Source organism: Hippichthys cyanospilos, chromosome 16, assembly GCF_059441005.1.
Source record: "Hippichthys cyanospilos isolate Australia breed blue-spotted pipefish chromosome 16, RoL_Hcya_1.0, whole genome shotgun sequence".
Classification (NCBI taxonomy): Eukaryota; Metazoa; Chordata; class Actinopteri; order Syngnathiformes; family Syngnathidae; genus Hippichthys; species Hippichthys cyanospilos.
In genome coordinates, this window is record NC_142384.1 from 3,428,003 (window position 1) to 3,445,712 (window position 17,710).

At 39.0% G+C, this 17,710-nt stretch overlaps 1 protein-coding gene across 1 annotated transcript in view; it reads left to right on the forward strand.

Moving 5' to 3' along the window:
- The window catches only part of septin12 (septin 12), a 79,028-nt gene that overhangs the window by 18,263 nt on the left and 43,055 nt on the right, over positions 1 to 17,710 (forward strand). The window contains exon 2 of the mRNA XM_088437169.1: positions 312 to 1,838. Within this exon, the coding sequence (XP_088293295.1) occupies positions 312 to 1,838 (1,527 nt within the window). The remainder of the gene's footprint in view (positions 1 to 311; positions 1,839 to 17,710) is intronic.

Consider the following 17,710-nt stretch of genomic DNA (forward strand, 5'->3'; position numbering starts at 1 on the left):
TGTTGATGGATCATCAAAGATTAAAACCTCAGCTATGGACTCATATTTCTTTTTTTCTTCCAAGTTGAAATTTAAGTATCATGAATCACAGTTTATAAGCATTGCCCTTCAGCAAGTCCAATATCTTAGTTCCTTTCGTTTAGTAAAAGGAAATCAACTGAAATCAGCACATTTTTGAAGTCTTGATTAAGAATAACAAAGGCTGATACAGGAAGATGGGAGTAGTAGCAACAGTGCAGTCAGGGCTGGATCACAAAAGCTTGAAAAAATAACAAGAGCCCTTATTTCCTTTTTGCTCTTTTTACTTGCAGCCTTGAAGAGATCCTTTGACATTGAAGATGTGGATGACATACCATCCTTCTCCTCGGCATCCAATACCTCCTCCCCTGTCTGTCCTTCACCATCCCATTTGTTTCACAGCCATAATAAAGCCAGTGACGAAAGCGGAAGGGGACAATCACCCGCTTCATCTTTAAACAATATCAACAGCCTGGGCTCCGCTGGGTACCACACCCGTATCAACCAAAGTTCTAATCCCAGCCCAGTCCTTAGATCACGCACAGTGGTCAGCAGCCTATCATTCAATCGGGGAACCATGAACAAACCGGCCATTCAAAACTCCTCCTCCCATGTGACTCGAGCAGCATCCTTCCAAAGCAGGGTAAACCCTAACAATGGATTTTCCGGGCTGCGTGCACCAGGTAGTGATAATGACAGCCTCCATAGCTCCTCTTCCAGCCTTGAATACATAGGAGTTGGTGGAGGTTCACTTCATCCTAACAAGCTGACGTCATATCTGAATTCTCCGCTCCAGGGTGAGTACCACCAAGCCCAGGTTCAGCTCCCACATCAGGAGCTACAAGTGGGTGCTAAATTGGAAAACAAACACAACTTTAAGTTCTCCTCTCATGGGACTGTATTTCACACCGCGTTAGACCAAGGAATTGGATTGGCGTTAGGGACACCAGATCCTCACAGCAATAATCATGGCTCCATGCCCAGCCTCGATTTTCAAATCTCTGATGGAGGAGGTGGCATGCTAGGAGGCGAACAGGTTTCACCTGGCTTGAAATACACCAATGCTAATGCCACCTGGAACGGCCGACTTCGAAATGCCAATTCCCTTGAAGTCAAAGGTAGCTGCCGCCCCAACAATCATCATTATTCAGGCTCCCAGACTAGCCAGCCTAAGGCTAAAGAGACTCCGCGTCTCAGTAAGTTTCCCTTGGACCTGGATAGCTTGGTGAGCGTCACATCCATTACATCCCCTGTTAAGGTTCACAAACAACCCATCAACTCCAACCCTCCAAAACCTCCTCTGAGGGTGTCAAGTAGCCTTCAGTATCATAGCACTTTCCCAACTGCCCCGGCAAGCCCATCAGCTTCCCTTAGCAGCCTTGATAGTCCCTCCAATACCCCACCTCAATCTCTTCACCATCCCATTTTGCCCTTCTCAAATCATTCAACCACAAGCTCCATTCCTGTTCCAGAGGTAAACTGCTCACCAGGGTCCCTATCTCCAGCCCAGACTCCACAGTTGGGAACCCTTTCCAGGCCCCAAGTTCTTCGATTGAACCAAGTCCCTGCCAATGCCCTTAGTTCTTCCAACTCTAGAGCGACTGGTTCTTTGGAACCTCACCTCACTGATGTCGGAGATAGTGTAGGGTGCATTTTGCAGAGAATTGCCTCCTTCTCTCGGCCTGTCATCACAGATACAACTCCACCAGCTGCCATCCAATCTCCGGCAGTTCCAAGTCAAGCTTCGTCTTTTGAACCGGACTGTCTTTCATCTACCACGTTTATGTCAACAACCGGACATGGAGAAAAGAAAAGCAAAGGTAAGAACAATACAGTAGTATGAATGTGCTTATCATTTTCAGTTCTTTGGTTTAAAAGGAGCAATTGTCTTCAGATTTGTAACTAATAAGTACTGTATATTCTGTTTTACATCCCATTACTTTGTTCTAGTCTGGGTAATTGCACAAATCCAAACGATCGCTCAAAAACCCTAGACGAAATACTGCACCCAAACACCCATACATATACAGTACACTACAGAGTTGTGGCTGTTCTATCTGCATGTGAGTTTGTTTTTGTGTGAGTGGGTGGCTGGGTGTGAGTAATAAAGTCTGTTTAACAAATGATGACAGGGGACTTCCCTCATGTCAGCTAAGGAAAACAAGACAGGGTTAGCAGATGAGTTGGTTACCACACCCATCGTAATGATTTCCTTCCCTACCGAGCAATAGTACAGTATATAAACACACAAAAGCACACACACTTATACACTAACAATATTTGTGTTGAATTGTTTACCTGTTTTTGCTGAAAATGACTTAGGCAGCAGGCAGTTGTTTTGTGTTTTAAGATTTTAATTCAGACCACACACAAGGGATTTTTTGCGTTGTGTTTGTCTCTTCAAGCATGTATGATATTTTTAACAGCTAAAGCTACTCAAGGTCACAACCTCCTTGCCTTGGGCTTCTGCTTCCCTCTGATAACTACGTAAGCACAAGTTAACAATTACGGTATGTTTCAAGTTCACCACTCTCCAAGATGTTTTGCCGCAAGGTTTATTGAGCCATCAAACCAATACATTTGGGGAAGATATATTCTGTTGTAAATCACATAGCTGGCAATTAAACCTGCCTTGACGTGAATCTTACTATGAAAAGTTTTATTTGTTTTTTTTGTGAAGTGTATTGGGACTGAGCAGGGGATGATGTTGGATTCTGATAGTGTAATAACCATGAGCAAATCAGAGTAAATCAGGGTGTCGTGGTCTCAAAGTATTCAATTTACAGACAGAATTTTCATGCATGTTTATGTGGATAGATACGAAGGAAATGCAGGAGAGGGAAGTGCTGCTCCAAAGTGTTGTAGAGCTTTTACCTAGATTTTTTTTATAATGAATTGGAATTTTAAGTGCAAACTCTGATTGTTACCATGATTTGGTCAACTACAGGCTTCTCTTTAATTATGCGAGAGTCTAGTGAACATTTCAAAACATGACTGAGTGACTTGACAAACAGGATGCATGTGTTTAAAGGCACCTGTCTGGAGTTTCCCCTTGCTTAAACTCATCAGGAGATGCCACCGATTGCTCTGATGTGAAAGACACAAATTTTGTGACTAGGCCACCATTGTTGTTACTTTGTAAACAGCTTTTCTCCTAGGGTCATAAAATAGCGGTGAAAAAATGTAATGAGTCAATGACGGAAGCACACTTAAAATAACAGTGATCAATTAACGAACCGGCGATGAAGGTTTTGATTGGGTTTGAAATAATGATGGACCGATGTTGACTAGGAATGGGCCGATAACCGGATTGGCAAAATATCACAGTTTTAAAAGTGTCCACTGCCTTAAGATTCAATTGCCCTGTGCAGCTCTCATTGTGTATATTATATGAGTCCTCCTTGGCTGCTGCAGCAATCACACTTCCATTTCCTGCTTTGTGGGCTTAAATATGAATATAATACTATGCCTCCTGCTCACTACTGCGGGTAAGGTTGCTAACATGTTACTCATATGCTACTTTCACGCAGCATTTTATATGCTATCACTCGAGGTAGGACGCGAGGAGTCTATCGAGCTGGTGTGTGGCTCAACAAAGCAAAAATTGTTAAAAATAAACAACCATCTTGATCACTAGATGGTAGCTTATTTCAAATGAATTTACTTTTAAAATATTGCTGTGGTTATTTTATACTAAGTGCTCATATTTCAGTTTAAACTGTGTGTTCAATCAGAAAGGAGTTTGTTGATGAGCAAAGCCCAATGTGCACTGAAGGTTTGCTTTGATTTTTTTGTACATATTTATTCATTTAGCACATTAAATGTTTGTTTATATGTTTTGATTATATGTGGAAAAATGGCTATTCAGCAACAAAAAATACCATAATATTTTTGCTCAAAGATATCGTACCGTAAGATCTGATATGGTTCCATACCTAATGTTGACAAATGGGTGGATTGGCATCTGACAAATGACCTTACTTTATGACTGTAAGTACAAACGCGCCCATTTTTGATTGTTGGCAAGAGGATTTTTGGATGTGCTGTTCTTTAAAGTTCACAAATAGTCGTGTTGTGAACGGCTTATGTTAGATGTGGGTGTTGTTTTGATTGGTCATGTCCTGTCAAGAGTGTCCCATCAGTCGATCTGCCATTTGCTTGCTCTTCATAAGTCCAACAATGGGAGTATCTTTTTGGTTGGAAATGTTTGATGTTTTAATTTTTATACAACGGTTTATACGACAGTCTTGCGCACTCACCTTTGGCACCACTTTCATCAGTGCTTTCATCGCTATTCAGACTGTGAATAACAAACAAATGTTTCGTAATGATTCACACTGTGAATTACTGTTTTCTATTCTTAGTGCTTTGCTTAGATGGTTTGTTTCCATAAAAACATCAAAACAAAAACGTAGCCCCAGGGCCCTTTCCTCTCCTCTTTTCCTCTGCTTTTAAATCAACACACAGAGGAAAAGAAAAGTCAGAATGCACACATAGCAAGAAAACTAATGTTGCACCAGTTGGTGGACATCAGACATCATTTTGTGCTGTGTATGTTTTGAATTACAGAATACCAGAGAGGGGAACAAGTCACACATGTGCAAGTCTCAAGATAGTGTTATTTGTGAGTCTCTGTGTGTGTGTGTGTGGGTGGGGGGGGGTTCACCTTATCATTATTGTCTTTTTTTACTTTTTTATTATTTATTTATTATTTACGTTATTCATTTTAACCTTAGACATGCACCACACTGTCTCTAAATGCACTCCATTTAACCCTTTACTGGCCAGAGCAGCCATAGTGGGGCTCTAGTGGGGAGTGAAGGTGTGTTCAAGCGGGGTCACAATCGCAGGAAAGGGTTTAAAAGTCAAATGATTCTGTTTCTTAAAACAACAAACACTACTGTACTCTGTCCTTCAAAGGAATTTGAGTGAAACAGTCAGTCAGTGTTTGGCCTTCTTATTTCTAGTTTTAATATGTCCTCCTGCAATCCTTAATTCCTGTTGCTTAAATTGGGTCTGTTTTTCTTCTGTGTGGCTCTAAAATAGAGCTATGGTTGCACATAAACAATTTTTGCAGTATTTTTCCTGGGGTCACCACAGAATTTTTTTTACCTAAAGCATTCAGCAACCTGAAGGTTTGGTCATTTTTTCCCTACCCATTCAAATCTTGCTAAGATTTCTCACGGTGTACAGTGTCACGATATCCTTGACCGACTGTGGCGGGAAGCGGCTGTTGAGTCCCTGAGGCACAAAAGTGCACTTTGGTTCGGGCCATGGTCTGTTACAAATGTTAGTAAGTTTCCTCCCAGCCTGTCACATTCTGATGTGGTCCCTCATGGTTTTCATATTCTGTCAAAGATTTTTCAGAATCAAATGAAGCTTCCCTGCTGGGGTCCGATCCAGAGATTGTGTCAGCCTTGGCACATATTGACCCTATAAAATTATTTGATAAAGTTAATTTTCTCTCAACAACTAATTAAAATAAGTCTTCTATACCAAATTGAGAAAAGCATTGCCAATAATTCTCTCACTCTCTTCTCTTACTCTTTCTCTCAGGCTGTTACTCTTTCTCTCTGCAAACTCAGCCTTAGCTTGCCTGGAAAATATGAAAGGATGAGCAGTGATTAGCTGTAAACTCAAACATGTCCTTACAGGGTTTAGGGGGTCAGTCTCATTGACCTCACTTTGTAAAAGTTCTCTCAAAAACTGCGCTTGAGAGCTCACACACGCAGCTCTTCAAAGTCTAATTAGACTTCAAAAATATGGGGGAAAGACCAAGAAATGTCAAAAGGAATCATTCACTGTCGGCTGTAATTCAGAGTTATGAGTGAGACGGGAAGGATAAAAGGTAATATTTCACCTGTAAGGGAGTGTAGTAAATCACAACATCATCATCACATGATGTGTTGAGACCTTTAAAGACTAGACAGTATTTGCTTCTTCTATACACCTTCTCAATATAATGTAAACTCCTAACGCACAAGAACATTTTTGGAAGACCCACTCAAGAGTTACCACTGGTAATGCTAACTGCAATTAAGCATAACTACATTATTGGGCTGTGGGGTATTGGAAACATGTGCGATTATGGGGTGGAGCGAGTGGGGTGGAAACGCGCCAAGTGCAAGGCATTATGTGCATGCACGGAGAGGCAAATGCTGAAACTAATATTACAACAATAAAATACTGTATTTTCTGGACTATAAGCCGCACCAGTATATAAGCTGCAGCAGCAAAAATTGACCAAAAAAACATCTTTTGCCGCAGGTCATAGCATCAAATATTTATGCAAAAAGATGGTATATGAAAGTTTTAATTTATATATATATATATATATATATATATATATATATATATATATATATATATATATATATATATATATATATATATATATATATATATATATATATATATTTTTTTTTTTTTTTTTTTTTTAAATCGTCTACCAACTGCAACATCCTCTCTTTAACAGCATTCTGTCTCCCATTGTTTAAGTGATAGATGTATTTACTGAACATTGCACACACTGCACCTAAATAATCTATACAATCATAATATTATAAATACAATATACTGTATACTGTGTATCAAACACAAACTTTTATACAAGATGTTTATGCCGTCCTCACTCCAAAGCGTCGGGTTTTTCGCCAGCTAGACAGCTGGATAACCGCGTTTCAAACAAGCAGACTGTCTTTACTTTTGCTCTGCTTTATTTGAACAATGGCCATTGACCATTACCTTCTTTAGGTCGCTGTAAAACTAGAAAAATAAAACACGTAATCAGCTAATAATACATGGCACCTCTCGAGCTAACAAGCAAGTTGCAAAACGAAAAAGTACTCTTATTTCCAATATATCTAACGATAAACAAAACAGCTGAACAGTGTCAATTTTAACAACTTGTGTACTTATGGATAATTCTTGTAAAAAGCAAAAAAAAAAAAAGATCAGCTATCCTCGAACATTAACCTGTCGTCTTTGCGTGCTTTGCATTTTTTTCTTTTGTTAAGGTTAAAAATTATGGAATTTTAGGTATAATCATTCAATTTTTATAGCTAGTAATTTTATTTATATTTGGTGCAATGAGTTGAGCGCGCCAAAGGTTTTCTCTTTCCTTGGTTGGGCTTTGCAAAAATTAATTGAGAAGCACTGAATTAGAGGAATATAGAATCATTTTAAGCCTTGTAAATGACACAATTTACACAATGACACAATCGCGTTCAAATTAATGTTATTCAAACACAAATGTATGGGAAAAACTGGTCTGTTTTGAGTTATTTCTTGTTCGATTGTGTTTAGTTACTTGTTGTTATATAGCGGGTTGAAAACGAGGGCGAAAAAACATGACTTGTACACAGAGAAATACAGTAATTTGTGAAAAAAACCCTCAGTGTAGCCAAGTTAACAGTATGATTGTTTTTACACTATGTAGCAACTCTTATGACTTTTCTATCAGCTTAATTCTAATTCCTGGTTAGAAAAAAACATTAACAGAATTATTTTCACATGCTTTTGGGTGTGTAATGAATGGAAACCAGTGAAAGGCAATCACGCTAAACATTGCCCAACACATGTTTCCCATTCATATGTTGTAAAAGCAGTCATTTATACATGATGACTTGAGATTCAAAGTTACCTCAAACCTAACAGGAGACATGAGTATGAAATAGGTGTAAATGTCAGATTTCTATGATGCAATCACATCATACTGCTCTAATAGGTTTATGTGAAGAACACCATTTGTAAGCATGTAGTTTTTCAAATTTGACAGCATATCTTATTGCAAATTAGTTTTTAATCTTCAAGTTGTGGCTCAGGGATCCTTGGGTGGGTGCATCTTTTTATGAGTGAGATCCACTAATATAGTGCGCACTTTACGCTGAAGGCAAAATTGTGGTGATTAATGTTTTTCCTTGGTCTCCAACACTTCCAAAATATATATCAGGGGTGGGTTCATGTGTTTCTGAACACATTATCAGACTATTGGGCTTGATGGTGGTGTTGACCGTGACAAGTTACTTTCTTAATGACAAAAAGCAGTGGCATTTGGTAAAAAACACCTTGCCTATATTGAATGCAACCCTAATTTAACTAAATGTGACAGAAATTTAGGTTACTTTAGTTATTACTATCAACGGAAGTTTGAAAAGTGAAATTGTTGTCTGTCAATTATTATAATTATTGTCGCTCATCTGTGAACACACTATTAAGTCACTGGTGACCCTCCCAAAAGAGACTCAAAACGTGTTGGCTTGGCGCCAAAATATTCATCATGTTCTCTGGCATGTCATGAAAGAAAATGAAAGATTCTAAGAAGTCAGATAATGGTTACATACATCACAGGCTATGACTGTCCCCGAGTTAAACACACAGTGCAGGCAGTAGGCCCTATGTGAGATTGTCTTTTATGTTTAAACACAATACAAAAATATTTCATGTTTCAGAAGCCTGCTTTGAGATCAGAGGGAATTATCTTCCCTTATCTTTGTCTTAGTGTGTCAAAAAGGATTCTATATTTTACACATTTTTGCTCTGGCTGAACCGCAGGCCTGTACATGATCCAGAGGAACCTCTTTTTTTTTTTTTTTTAAAGAATGCCTGAAAGTAAATGGTCAGAAACACTTTTCGACTTCATAAAGCCATGTTAAAGGGATGTGTGCCATTCTGTGCTAAATTAGAATGCAATATTTGCCTAGAGCTAAGCTTTTCTTGGGTTTCTTTCCAATCTGCTTTGCTGAGAGGTTTTTTTGGCCAAATTGAAAGTGAAGTTAGTGAAAAAAATTGAAATTATGTCATTCACATATATATATATATATATATATATATATATATATATATATATATATATATATATATATATATATATATATATATATGTCTCTTCTACCATACAAAGTGGAATGCTCACGGATTGGAAACATTACATGAATTCAGTATCCATGGCAATGCAATGTTCATGATTTATAGTGTAAAAACAAATTATTCATGACGCTGTCCCCTCTGATTCTTAAAGTACCTCTTACCTCAATGGAGGAGGGGATCGTCACCAAACTTTTTTACCTCAAGATCTACTTTTCTGACTGCCAATCTCCCGCGATCTACAGGGTTGGTGTTTTACAACTGGGCTGTGTCAGTCAAATTTGTAAATACATTCAACTGCATTGAGAGGCAGATTTTGACACTCCCAGCTTACTTAGGTGTGCAGTACTCATTATCACTTCTCCTTTCATAAAGACAGGGAAGAGTAAAATGGAACAAGACCTGTTTTTTTTCTTAGCTTATTACCCAGAAATGCAATGAGATACATGGGAAAATACACTGCCTGTGAATCTACTGCTTTATAGCAAATCACCAAACATTGTGAGAAGGCTCCCATCCAACAAAAAATACTATAACAAGCAATATATGACATGATTAGCTTTTATTTTGAAGTTCCTCTCGGAATCATGGTCGCATCAACAGTCTACTTAATATCTTTTGCTCCCAGAGACTGAGCAGCTCTCGATGTAAACAAAACTGTGTTGTTTTGAAACCAAGTGTGTTTCGGGGCACTAAAACACAACAAAATCAAGCAACGTCTCATGGTTGATGTTCTTTCTTTTTTATCAGTTGTTTTTTTTATCAGTTTCTGCAGATTTTTTTTTTCCCGTGCAGTGTGATGTCATGCTGTCAACAAAACACTACCGTTTGAGTTTTGACCACTTCAAATCTCCTGTGAGAAATGAGCATGTTCTGAATATGAGTGTTTTTTCTTTAATGTGAGATGCTATTGGCTGGTTATGAGTCCAGGGTGTCCCTTGCCTCATGCCCACTCAGTTGATGGGCTACAGCTCATTCAAAAGTTCGTATTTTGTCTATAATGAAGTCGATAACTTTTTTTTCACATCCAGTGATTACTTTTAAAAACACATTTATCACTTGTTGTCAACTAAAAATTTAATCACATCGCTCAACCTTTGTGTAGCAAAGAATCACGGCTTGTCTGTTTTCTTGGTTTGGTCGTTTGATGGTCATAAGCTGAACCTTGATTGGTTGAGCCCTAAAAAGATGTGATATGATTTTTGTTTGACAGCAAGCAAAGAACTGTGTTTTTAAAGATATTAATTATGCATGCAAAATTTTATCACCTTCATTATAAACAAAAAAAGTACTTAGTATCATTTTAACTTTGTGACTTGTCAAAAATGAGTATGTACACTATTTGCACTTGTAGTCTGCGTAAGTTGATCGTAAAATGTGATCCATCCTTTCTCTGAATCAAAGCAAGAGACATGCTAACTCTGCTACTGTGTGATGTTAACATCCCAGTCAAGTGTGAAAAAGTTTGTTGAATGTTTTGGATTTAATAACTGGTTGCGCCTTCTTTGGCAGTAATAATAGCGAGCAAACATTTTACCTAGTTGCAATCAAACCTGCCCAACAGCGTTCCGTCTCGGCTCATAAGAAGAACTGTAGCAACTCACGACACTATAATTAGTTATAACAAGTTAACTAAACAAACAAAAGGAAATCGTGCTTGGGTGCTGGCAAGAGTCAGGTCTGAGAAAGAGAGACTGGGAGGAGCTAGGAAAGCCTTTTAGCAGAATTAGGATTGAGACATGTTGCATCTGCCTTGTCAACTGGGAAGCTCCACCAAAGTAAAATATTTCACCTAACAATGGATCAGGAAAATTTCGTGACAGTTTCTCTTTCCAAAACAGTTTTGATTCTGTCACATTTTTCTCGATGTCTTTTTTGACTTATTCAAGCCATGTCGCAGTAAGTTTGATTTCAGGTCTCTGACTGTGACACTACAACTGTGTATTTTCTTGTGTTTGAGTCATTTTGGTTTGATTTTCTTTCCGGCTTTTTGTCCTGTCATATCATCCAGCCTCTTTTCTTTGCTTTTGGCAGACAAAGGTTCTCCAGTTCTCCCACATACTGTATTGTTTCGATGAACTTGTTAATTGCATTTTATGTTGATGACAGATTTGCATCCAGGCCTTGAGGTAGCAAAACAGTCCCAAGCCATGATGCTCCCTACATTAAACCTCCATTGAGATGTGCACTTGCATCCATATTTTTGGGAACAGACAGACCTCGGGAGTGTTGCATCTTTACATTTTTCCTTTTATAAACAGTCTGTCTTCCCATGGACTGATAAACGTTAGGACATTTCCAGCTATGTGCACATTAGTGCACAGGTGTGAAACTCAAGGCCCGGGGGACAGATCAGGACTGCATTTTTTGTGGCCCGCGAAATGCTGATTTGATGTTTCAAGTGCTACGCTTGGTTTAAGCTTGACTCGTCCATGACCTCGTGTGGCTTCACTCAAATGACGTTATTTCTGCAACCATGCACCTCCGCGAAAAGTCCACGCGGGCCAGATTTTTCGCAACGCCTATCCTCCAGAGTTTCTTTACGGGCGGACAACATAGCGGACGAACTATTGCTTATGCGTCCATAAGCGCCGGTAAAAACACTTTTAGGATTAATCTGAAAAGGAATACTGTGATCTAAATACTGTAAACAACTCCTGCCGAGCACAACATTGGGGAAATATGAGAAGTCTGTTTAGATCGTTTGAATCGACTAGGATTCTCGACCGCTGTTATAGAGCAGTCTACTGCCACCTATAGTATGGGAGAATATCGTCTGATTGCGGGGGAAAGCAGCACCGAGTATAAAGTGCTGCAAAACTCGTGCCGGTGTGTCAAGTCTAAACCAAGCGAGACTTTTGCTGCACGCTTGTTTTCACTGTAGTGAATTTCAGTGCAACGCCAATGCAGAAAAGAAAACATTTCGTATTATGCAACAGGGGGATTTTTCTTGGTAAGAGGAAGTAAGAAAGAGGAAAAGGCTTCAATAAATGAATTTTATTTTCACACTGGGGGGTATTTTTGCACATACAGATTTCATTGCAGATTAGTTTTACTGTACTGCAGGGGTTACATAGCCCACTGTATTTAATGTGCAGATTATCCACTTGACGGTTACTGAACTGTTAATGGAGTTAATGTTTACGTTAGTTCCTGTTGGGCCATGCAGTACTATACTTAATTCAAGAGACTTTAACATAATTGGCAAAATACCACTACACGCATGGCCTCACTCATCTTTAATTAAGCCTCTCTTGGGATGATTGAGTATCTAATGTTTGGTGAAGACACCATTTTGTTTTGGTGAAGCAAACTCTTTGGGTACATAGTAGTTGTTTACTAGTTTTCAGACTGAACAGAGACATTAACAGGGCATCCTGCCTCATGACATACTGTACTTAACTGAGTTGAGCTATGTGTAGTGCAGCTGGGAAATGGCACTTCCACAGACCCATCTCATCAAAGTTAGCATATTAATCACCCTGACTAACTTGTGTTTTCAATTTTCTTCAGTTCTCACATTCTCAATTTTCTTCAGTTCTCACAGCCAATGATGTCAAAACAATGATGTCATTCCACCGTGTCTAACGCACATAGGACCGATGTATGCTTCAGACTGGTAAACAGTGAGGTTCAAGTAATGTTCAGATGAGTCAAATTTGTGTTTTGGGCGTAACATCTAGGCCGCCACTCTGGCAGTCTTTCACACTGTTATTGAAATCAGAGATCTCCCAAGTCAGTGAAACATAATGTTTTCTACTGAGGGAAAGTTATTTCTTTCAAATGTGTTTAAGATAGCGGCAACACAAAATATTACCAATAATTAGAATTTCTCAAAAGCCTTTGTATTTCTGAGAGTAAACTAAACTGTGACATGAAAATAATTGCTATAAGCATGGGTGCAAATGACAAGTTTATTGTTGTTTGACACAAGGTTTTTGTTTGGTGCGCAATCATTTTTGTCCCTTGTCTACCAACCTTATCAACAAACCTAAAGATATAGAAGAGTAGAGTGTATGTTCATGATGTGTCTTCAGTCACAATGTACATGATTTTTTGCAAGTGCAAGGCCACAGGGGTTGGCTGTGTACATTTTGCCAAACTTGGCTAGCAGTTCATATGCAAGGTGCTGCACTGTTAAACAACAACGGAAATAAAAATCACAATTTTTTAAGTCGAAATATTCCTTTTTGAGATCAAAATACGATATGTAACCTACGTGAAGTGAATTTACTATATGGTGATGTTTCCAACCATTCTAGAAACAATTGTATGTATTCAAATATAAAAAATAAAAAACATAGTGCCGATGCGAGTTGTGTTCCTCATGTCAGCAACAAGCTAATTTCATGCGGAGTGCAGGGGAGAGCATTATGTCCTGGTGATTTGAGAGTCCTAAGAATGGCAAATAGTTTGTGGTCAATATCAGTGTACTTAACAAATACTGTACACAATTATTAAAACAGTGTATATTTTATTTTTGTTTAAATAAAATTACTTAATATTTGTAATGACACACAATTACAGTATTTCTCTGAGTACCAGTCATGTAAGTCGACCCCCCCCCCCCCCCTTTACTTTGATTTGGGTGAATTTCACAAAAACGCAATTATAAGTCTACCCCTGACTTTAATGGATACATAGATCATGGCTGTCCGATTATAACACATGGCGTTTGTTATTAAAATGATAAAATTACTTTTAGACACATTTCTTCATTGTATATCAAATAACATACTGGGGCAAGATGTCTGAGCGAGACAAGAGTGAGGAGCGAGACAAGGCTGGTAAGATGAGGTAATGTGCGTATGGACGCAAATGCAATGTTGCAACAATAAAACACACACACACACTTCGCCTCTCCTCCCGGTTCATTAGTTTGATTTTGTCCACCTGTTGCCTGCGTGTTCCTGCCCCTTGCGTGTCTTCCAATCAGCTTCCCCTGCCTCTTGTTCTCTTCCAGTTTTTTCACGTTGTTTCGTAATTAGTGTTGTGTGTATATAAGTTGCAGGTTTGTCACTGCTAGCTGTCGGGTTGTTGCAATTGTCACCTCCTTGCTGTTGTCTCTTCGCGGGCGCGTTCCTCGTTTTTCCTCCGGTCCCACGGCCACTCTTCCCCCTTAAGTTTAGTTTAGTGTCTGTTCCTTTGTAGGTTGCCTAGCTTTTGTCTATTTTTGGTCTTGCCTTGTTTGGATTATTACAACCTCAGTTTTTGAGAACACCCCCTCCTGGCTTCCTTGCTACCTTGGTTTCATCCTCTCGAACCTCCTCACTTCACTCGCCATGCCAGACCGTGACACTTCCAAAAGGATTTGCTGATCATCTTACTTGGATTGTCTCCCATGTGACCAGTGTTGTGAGATCAGAGCATTATAAAGCGCACCCAAAAGCCTTCAAACTTCTCAGACGCTGACAGCGCTTGAACCTTTCATTTTTGGGGGACAAAAAATTGAAATAACTTGATCATCATGTATATTCTTCCATTTTTATTCCTGTATTTTTGTTTTTACAACACACTGATTGAAATTTTGGTATGCTATTTCTGCTCCAAATTTGAAGCAATTTATTTGGGGACAATGCACAAAAAACATTTTTTTTTTTTTAAAGAGCGTGCAATTTTATACAATTAGTTCAGAAAATGTTTTTAAACTAACAAAATAAAAGGTTTTTGGTTGCAGTTTGATTAAAAAAGATTTAAGTTTAATATTTAATTGAATCATAATTGTCTTATTATTGTCTAATCTTTATTCTTAATTTCTGATTGTCTTAATCATAGATTCATAATGTTTTTGACTGAATGTTTTGTGGACATTACCTTTAGTGTAACTCCATCTAGTGGATGTTTAATGCAACCGCAGCCACTACTGTGGCTTCTATTCTATGCACCTAGGCCATTCATTGAAGGTGCACCTTGTAATCAGTTGCGGAAAGTACGCCAATTATAACAGTGAATGGTAAAGTGCTGTGGCATAATACTCTTCAAATAATGTGAATGAAAAATCAATAAATGTCGGAAGTTACCTGTGTTCCACTTAAGCCCATTAAATAGGCAATAAATGTCCTGACATACCTAAGATAAGCCTTATCTTCACTTCAAACCCAGGTGTGTCTGTTTGCATGCATAGGCTACTCCCTCTGGTTGCATCAACTCATTGACCTCAGAGCAACTCATATTTCTGCATCGTGTTTAATTTCGGGAAACGACATTGTTTAAAAAAAAGTTTATGTATATGATGTGTCTTTAGACCTCATCTTCCAATCCTTCGATTAGTGTCGGTTTTCCACTCCTCCACTACTCCATATAAAAGCCAGGTGTGATTTTTTTTTTTTTTTTTTTAGAACAGAACTCTTACCAAATACTGTTACAATTATAAAGCCATCAGCTGACCAGCTGATCAGCTTTTGTGCCAGTTTGTCTTCAATAAGTATGGTCAGTTCTTGCACAAAAGATAAAGCTGGAGGAGGTTTATATATATATATATATATATATATATATATATATATATATATATATATATATATATATATATATATATATATATATATATATATATATATATATTGTTACATCCAGTCTAGGGGAACTGGGACATAACGTATGTGCGCTCCCCCATCCTCTCACCACCAGAAAAGGCCCGTGACACTAAAGAGTACTGATCAAAAAAGGCAGTCTTTATTTTCTTCGGAGGGAGAACGTGTGCCAAAATAACAAACAAAAGATCTTCTAAAGTAGCCCTACCTAACTAGCCTAACAAAAAGGAAACAAATTGGCTAAACTACCTACCTAACGCAAAAACAGGAGAAAAAGAGTAAACAAAAATGCCGTCTCCCTCCTACTACTGCTCTAGTTATTTACAAATATTTATAATATAAACACAAATGAGTAAAATACTAATCAACCGTACTATCAACAGTCTCTGAGAACTGGAGTTTCCTGGCGGTGGGATGGCTGGAGAGAGACAGAGTTCTGTCTGTGGGCTGTTTAAATAAGGCGGCAATCAGGAGAGTCAGCCAATTAGAGGACACCACCTGCACACAATTGACTCATTCCAACAAAAAGGCTCGCACACACACACACACACACACACACAAACCAAGGAGAGAACCCAGCAGAACACATACACAAAAACAACATATGACCCACAGGGTCATAACACCCCCCTACCTAAAAATCGAAAATTAAACCCCTAGTGTAAATGTGCGATTCAATCTAGTCCCTCCCTTAATGGGGTCCCAAACGTCAGAGTGATCCGAAGCAGACAAGTGCGCTAAATACATTTCTAAAGTAGATACTCTCTCAGAGTTACAAAGATGCTCACAGGACGTGGAACTGCCAGTTGAGTCAAAGTACCTCTGGCTAAAGCCAAACTGTGGCAGGGTTTTAATTTCTGGGCCTGATTTTTCCATCTGTGATGATAAGAAAATGTATGGTAGATTTATGGGCTTAGGTCATACATTCATTATTACTATTATACAGACTCAATGATATGGGTTAAGGGTTTCAAATTAGGTCTTCAAACTGTGACTAAGATCTCAAATTAGGGTTGTAAAATGGTGTGTTTCAAATAATTGTTTCAAACTAGGATTAGTCTATGAAACCAGGGTTTCAAAATTGGGTTGGGGTTGCCTAGTAGGATTTCAAACTTGGTTTAGGATTTCAAAGTACGGGAGGGAACTTTGCATGTTTTTTCTGGTCCGTCATTTACAGGCCGTTGATACCCTGGACCCATTTCCATTGGTCCGTCCTTTTTACAAGTTGAACCAAGTTGTAATTGTCGGTCTGTTGCTCCGGCGGCAGTAGCGTTGCCAAAATCTGTCCAATCAGAAACTACTTACGGCTCTTAACATCACCGTCAGTGTCTTTGGTGGGAAATAGAGTGATGACGCAAAAATAGAATCGCTATTATGGTGATATACATAATCATACACATTCCCACAGTAAACTGTAGAAAGGTCGATCATTAGCGCATGTCACATTTACCCATGAACTTTATTAAGAAACGAACACAACAGGAGGGTTAAAACCCTACTCAACCTTGTACTCTGCAAAGTTGTGTCGCCCTGAATTTTTTTTAACATTTGAAATCACTTGCTTGATATTAAGGTTTTGGTTCAGTAGCAGGAGGGAGCTTAGCCATGGTAAAAGTACAGAAACATTGCTGCACTAGCACACGGACTGCTGAAAATGCTAATACTAAAACCTTAAGTATCCATCTATCCATTCACCCAAACATCCATCCATCCATTATCTCAAAAATTATTCGGGATCGGGTCGCAGGGTCAACAGCTTGAGCAAGGAAGCCCAGACTTCCCTCTCTCCAGGCCATTTTCGTCCAGCTCCTCCAGGAGGATCCCTAGACGTTTCCAGGTCAGCTGAGAGGCATAGTCCCTCCAGCATGTCCTGGGTTGTCCCCGGGGCCTCCTCCAGGTGGGACATGCCTGGAACATCTCACCAGGGAGGTATCCGGGAGGCATCCTAACCAGATGCCCGAACCACCTCAACTGACTCCTCTCAATGTAGGGGAGCAACAGATCGACACGAGTCCGTCCCGGATGACAGAGCTTCTAGCCCGATCGCTGAAGGAGACCCAGGAAACCCGCGGAGGAAATTCATCTGGCCTAGCACCTGGCTTGTTACTAATCATTTGAAATTCTTGAACAGACCCAATCCCCATGTTACCGTTTAAGTGATAGGTGTTAAAGTCATAGGTGTTAAACTCAAGGCCCACGGGCCAGATCAGGCCCACTACATCATTTAATGTGGCCCGTGAGATGCTAATTATGACTAGCTAAAATTTTTAAAGTTGCCTTCAAATTTTACTCTTTTT